Source organism: Typopeltis vanoorti, chromosome 19 (genome assembly GCF_054136105.1).
Source record: "Typopeltis vanoorti isolate ZY-2024b chromosome 19, IOZ_Tvanoo_1.0, whole genome shotgun sequence".
NCBI classification, from domain to species: Eukaryota; Metazoa; Arthropoda; class Arachnida; order Uropygi; family Thelyphonidae; genus Typopeltis; species Typopeltis vanoorti.
Genome location: NC_143567.1, coordinates 45379799 through 45386826, shown reverse-complemented (window position 1 = coordinate 45386826; position 7028 = coordinate 45379799). Strand labels below are relative to the sequence as shown.

The 7028-nt window shown below is 36.2% G+C and overlaps 1 protein-coding gene across 1 annotated transcript in view; it reads left to right on the top strand.

Annotated features, from left to right (window-relative positions):
- The first annotated feature begins 2693 nt into the window (after positions 1-2693).
- The window catches only part of LOC150096056 (transmembrane protein 39A), a 62586-nt gene continuing 58251 nt past the window's right edge, over positions 2694-7028 (top strand). The window contains exon 1 of the mRNA XM_090409167.1: positions 2694-2913. Within this exon, the coding sequence (XP_090265293.1) occupies positions 2771-2913 (143 nt within the window). The 5' untranslated portion in view covers positions 2694-2770. The remainder of the gene's footprint in view (positions 2914-7028) is intronic.

The following is a 7028-nucleotide window of genomic DNA, read 5'->3' as shown; positions in this document are numbered from 1 at the left end:
TGCAAAGATAATCTAGAACTAAGTACTTTAACTACGAACCTAGAATATAAAACTTCAACTACGAAAACACAGTCTTGTCTTATTTCTCGTAAGAAAGGTTTCACTTTACTCCATTTACTTTTGATAAAATTTAGATATCCGGTCTAGACCAGATTTCTCCTGTAAGATTGACGTAGCCTTATCTTAGCATGCATCACTTCCATATTCTCCTTAGCCTCCAAAAAGTTCAACTGACCTCCTCTTTCGTTTAAGACAACATTCTTTATCGCCCATGTATATATATCTCGTATAACATTATATCAATTTCAAAAGCTGCTAGCCCTTAAAATACTATTCTCGCATTTGAGGTGATGCACCAACATCTCCCTAATAATGCTTTATGTTATACTGAAGAGTGCTCTGATATGACATTCTCCAAGAGACTCCTGCCAATTCCTTTCTCATACTCATATACATACGGTCCACTGAATTAGAAACTTTTATTTAATACCGCGTTGAACCTCCTTTGGTCCGAATTATAGCACATATGCATTTGACATAAATTCCACAAGGTGTTGAATTGCGTCTACGTCTACACCAAGAGTTCACCAGATAGTCCTTTAACTGGCTTAGATTTGACAGAAGAGAACTTTGCTCCCTGATCTGTTTTTCTAATATGTCCCATACATTCATTCTCCATGGGGTTCAGATCCGGGCCTTGTGGTGGTCCAGGAAAATGGTGAAAATCGCTGTCAAGTTCACTGGACTATTTCTGAGCAATTCTTTTGCGATGGACAGTAGTATTGTCTTCCATGAAACGACTGTTACCTGCTAGATAAGAAGCAACATTGCAGGATGGACTTGATTTGCAACAATGTTCAGATATTTCTTGGAGGTCACCTGACTTTCCAGCAATATCAGGGAACCTGTTCCATACCAACAGAACATGCACGACACCATGATACCACCTCTAAAACCTTGAGTTGTGTTTACAAGCTGGATTCATGGCTTCATGGGGCTCCCTCCAAACTGTCAGAAACGTGTACCGTGACTTATCGAACCACATCACTTTTTTCAGTGTCCAGTTACACTGTTCCTAACACCACTAGACAAACTTTCTGGTTTACATAGAATCAGTGGGTTTCGTAGGCATGCAACTGTCAATACCGATCCTCTTGAATTCCCTGAGCATAGTTCAATGAGATGTGCATCAGGAACAGCCTTCATTAAATGCTTGAGTCACCTGCTGCGCACAGGCAGTTCTGTTTTTCCGCACAAGTGTTCTCAGACGACGACAATCTTGTTCCTGACAAACTGTCGTAGGACCACAATTACACCTCTTAGATAAGTTAAGCGGGTTAATTTTCTACTGATTAAACACCTGGGATATCTTACCTTTTGAGAAACCAGTCAGCTCTGCTATTTTCAAAATCCTTTATCAAACTCCAAGAGATCCTTTGTTTTTCCCATTGTGATCAACATTGTTGACGATTACTGACCAATAGCATTCTTAAATAGTTGCCTAGAACACGTGGGTACCCACATGACCAATTATTTTGCACATATGCTGCGCAAGTGACGGTTACGTATATCGGCATAAAGGTTTCTAATTCAGTGGCCAGTATGTGTATAATTCGAAGTCAGTTTTATCACTTTCTTTATGAAGCAGAACAATGTTCCCAACTTTCCATTCGTTTGAAAAAACTTGGTCCAATCCAAAACTCACATAAATTAAACTTTAAATTAAATAAAATGTGTACTTAAGTTCTATAGACCTGGAAAAAGTAAGTACAAGGTGCTCAGGGAAAAGTTGTTTAGAACGCTGCAGGCATATGGGATAAATGTAACATTATGCAGCAATAGGTGGATATGTCAAAAAGTAAAATAAACATACTAACGGGTTTTTATTTCCTCATGGAGAGTAGACAAAACCGTTTATCCCTGTCCATATCTTTGAGACTGAGACTGAGAGGGGGAAGTTCACTCCTCCCTGGTAGCCATTTGATAGTTGGCTGCTGTTGGGGGGGAGGGTACTGTACGCCCACAGATGCGAGACCCTTCGACGCTTCTGCACATGTCAGAAGGAGAATCCATTCGGATAATAGGCTAATCAATCCGTCTTGTGGGATGAGTTATTTATTATTACACGTCGGAAAATTAACTTTTCTTTTATGAACATTGAAGTTTCAAAGTGGTAACTATTCTGCTTGTATAACAGTTGGAAACTTTTACGTTTATGTACGTGATCTCGCGTGTTGGTATCAAATTCGTACATTGCCTCATTTCTTTCTCTCCTTCAACATGAATTGATTCTTCTTGGCAAATTGCCAGCTGGGGGTCTCGGATCTGTGGTCGGACAATAATTGAGAAGAGGGTGAAGAGACAGCACAAATAAGTATCGCCATCTAGTGGTCCCAACCCTAATATTGTTCGAAAAATAGCGTGGGTTCTACAGTGCATGAGAGAAAAACCTTCGTCCGTAAAAAAAAAAAAAAAAAATTGTCATGAAGACAAAACAAAACTTTGGATTGGCAATGTTAGAAATAACTTCGGGGTTGTTTATCATTAAATTAGCAAGATCAATTAAATTATGTAGTAGCGTTAGTCTTAACGTTTAAAACTGATATATAGGTTTTTCGTTGTTTATTAACCACACCATATTGAACTGCTCTTTAAATGCAGTCGTTTATTGTATCAGGAAGTACATTCTACACAATCGGTGGCAGATTCATCTCTCTTCGACCAAACTGTACTTTATCACAAATAAGAATTATTAGTGGCGACACTCCGGATGATCCGGGATATAGCAGACGGAACGCTATTTGAATTACTACATGCTTTTCTTGAAAGCGCCGGAAGTAAAATGGCCGGTGGACGACGGAGTGCGACGAAATCTGGCAGTATCGCGAAATCTGCATCAAATATTGATGACAGGTACGCATAAAGATTTTAAATTATAGGCATTTTTGTTAATTTGAGACCGTCATTCTTATAACTGAATTGTAAATGAATGCTGACAGCTTGCTATTAAAACGGTATCAGTAAGTGATGTTTACAAAACTCATAATCGAGAAAGGCCAAACACATGTAATTAGTAAAATACAGTAAAGGGAATTTAGTAATCATTTTAAAAAGAAAGAGTAAATAGGGAATCAGCTAAAGTACATTCTTTGAATTAAGATTAATTCTTTTTTTTTTTTTTCATTTTATAGCAAGAAATTTCCGAACTGTATGTATGTATGTATCATAGATCTACAACAGTGCAGTACCCTGTATTTGTATAACTGATAGTAGAGATTAATAGTATTTGACATAAAGATATATGTATTTCTTTTCCGATATAAGTATTGATTAGTTAGTGGTCCATAGATTAGTTCATAAACAGCACAGCATTGAAGTACTTTAATAATACATATATGTATATATAATTAAATAAATTATTCTGTCTAGACTCTATGCATAATTCAAATGAGTAATTTCAGTAATTGATAAATCCTCTTTTAAGTCCTCATAAGAATACTGACGTTTAAGAGGATCACATCAATACAAAAACTCACATAAAGTTAGGAAATGGACATAACATTACAGGCACTTTTACAAATATTAAAATGATAGTTATTGTTAACTGATTTTAACAAAATTTAAATTGGTACACAATATCACCTCATTATTAAATATTAAGTGTAATCAAAACCAGTTTATGCAGAATGGCAGATGGATATGAGGAAAATAAATAAATTTGGCAGGCAAGGTTGGAATGCAGAGTATACAGTTAATGGAGAAATTTTGAAGGAGGTGGAGGAAATGAGAGATATGTGAGTGATGGTGGACAGAGCCTTGAATTTTAGATTACATTGCTAAAACTGTAATAACATCACAATGGATTATGGCAATAATGAGGACATTGACATGCCAAGGCAAAAGTTGGTAACCACTGGCCTGGTTGGACAAGTGGTTAGTGTATCTGCTCTCCAGCCAAAAGGATGCGGGTTCGAATCCCACCATGGGCTTGGATGTTTGTGATTGTCTATGAAAATACTAGTGGTGGCGGTGGACAGTAGATGGCATTGGTGTAGATGGGGTTGGGGTTCATTGTAGTTAGTGGATTGTGAATAGGGGTGGATAAAGAGTTGTAAAGTAGATGCCATCCCTCAATAAGTCTTTGGACTCCTCAGAGTTGTCATATAATAATAATAAAGAAGTTATGATTCCCCTGTATAAGGCTTTGATCAGCTTATATGGACTACTGAGCACAGATTTGGTTGCCTGGTTTTCGGGGGAGAGATGTATTGGAGAAGGATTACTTAGTGTAAAGTCTATGGCATCGGAATACGAGGCAAGATACAGGCAAAATAGGAATGCAACTTACAGACTTTTGTGAATAAAAGAAGAGGGGATAAGTTGGTGAGGGATTATTACAAGATTAATGTGGAGAAGATATTTCATAGAGTAGAAGGCAACAAGGGTAGAACCAGAGTCCATCCATGGAAACTATATAAGGAGGATGTGAGCAGGAGAGTGAGAAGCAGGTTCTTTGCTTGGAATGCATTGCCTGAAAGTGTGGAAACTGAATGGGTTCAAGGCACGAGCCAATGATCTTTTGGCATGAGAGAGAGAGAGTATAGACCTTCTGAAGTGAGTCCTTTGACTCCATGAAGATCAAATAATAATAATAAATAATTGCTATTTGCAAATGTGGCTAAAATTGTTGTGCTTTCTAGGATATATAGGGACTCAGAAACCACCCATTTTTAGATGTATTTTGCAGTAGTATATTATTATCACATAACATGGAGTCTGAGGACTCACCTCAGGAGGGCAGTGCACTATATAATCCACTGTCCCTACACAATCTGCCATCCACATTGCCTTCTCTTGACCAATAATACACTACCCAATCCAGCATCCATACACATAATGCAGTCTACTATCCATTTAACCACCTTACTGGCCATTATGGATCAAATATGCATCCTCATAGACTTCATATCCATTATATATTTCAATGTAATATCAATGGTATTACAATTTTAATATGCAGGAGAGTGAGAAGCAGGTTCTTTGCTTGGAATGCATTGCCTGAAAGTGTGGAAACTGAATGGGTTCAAGGCACGAGCCAATGATCTTTTGGCATGAGAGAGAGAGAATATAGACCTTCTGAAGTGAGTCCTTTGACTCCATGAAGATCAAATAATAATAATAAATAATTGCTATTTGCAAATGTGGCTAAAATTGTTGTGCTTTCTAGGATATATAGGGACTCAGAAACCACCCATTTTTAGATGTATTTTGCAGTAGTATATTATTATCACATAACATGGAGTCTGAGGACTCACCTCAGGAGGGCAGTGCACTATATAATCCACTGTCCCTACACAATCTGCCATCCACATTGCCTTCTCTTGACCAATAATACACTACCCAATCCAGCATCCATACACATAATGCAGTCTACTATCCATTTAACCACCTTACTGGCCATTATGGATCAAATATGCATCCTCATAGACTTCATATCCATTATATATTTCAATGTAATATCAATGGTATTACAATTTTAATATGCACTTCGCATCCATGATAACCTTGACGTCTTGGCCAGTAGCATGGTTAATAGTATATAATTGGCTCTAATAAATTTAGTTCAATCCTTTATCCAAGTGTATGTTGTGCCTGAACTAAATTTATTATAGTCTAACCAAGTGAAAGATAAACTTCTAATATATAATTGGCTCAAGTGTCACTTTGTTCATCTCAGTGACATAACTGATATTTCACTCCCTTTCTATGTGTCTCAAATGGGTAAAAATGTTTATGGGTTGGCAGTTCATTAGTTTATTTAACAGTTTTTATTTCACAAGAATAATAAGAAAATAATTAATATTTATTTAACTTATTTGCTGATATTTCATTCTCATTATACCCACCATGTTCAGAGCACAAAAACAGTTTGTCACAGTATGCAAAGCAACAATTAGTTAACAGTGGGACCTGTTTAAAATCTACTTTCTCTGTCTCTCATCTTCGAGAAGTAGATGAGCCCTCTTTTAGAATTTTTAGAGGACCTAACCCTTTAAACAATAATTTTTTTGCACTGAATTTGTGTAATTGTAATAAATTAAATAGTTTTATAACAAAACTCCAAAACAGTTGAGCAGTTCATTATTATATGGGAAGCTGAACACTAAATTAATTCCTAGATTTAACCATTGTAGAAAAATAGACAGGTCATGGTTATTTAATCTTGAAGCCTTGAAACATTTGTGTGAAGCCAAAAACATGATACCAACAGATTTGTAGTAATTTCTGTTCTTGTTATTATTTTCTGTACTTATATAAGTATGTGCATATTATTTTCTTTATTTATATGTGTATGTGTGTATTTTATTTATTTATTTTTAATGCATATCTACCCTTGAAAGATTGTAAACCTATTATTCACAACCATGGGGGGGATAAAGGTTAAGTAATCTGAAAACTCTGTTCTAGAAACTTCACATGAAACTTAACTAAGCACTTCAGGCCTCCAGTATGGTGGCAGATGATAAGTTATATGCTTTGAACGGAAGTGCAGTCCTGTAGATCAACTGCACCATATGTTATATGGATGGGTGATCAACCCAAAGAAAAACCCCATAAGAACAGATGGATCAACTGTATAAGTACTTCACCTATTTTAAAAATGCTTAGAGCCAATGAGAAAAGTGCTGAGTCACCATTTTGTTTGTTTAGTGACACATACCCTGCAACATTTTTGGTATTGTTGAATAACTATAAATATTTGTAATATATACTCAAGTAATTTGCAGTAGTGAATAGCATGTTTCTCTCACAGGAAACACCACAGTTCACTTTTTGCAAGCATGCTGGAAAGTGAGTTATGATGATTTCTGCATGTATAGTAAATAATTTATCTTATACCCGTTACAAACCATTCATCTCTTTTGACTGATCACTTGATAATTGACTGATAGTTTATTTAGAGTAACAAGTCAGTCACGGGAATGATTGGTTTATAATGCATGATGGATATGGAGTGATTAGATATA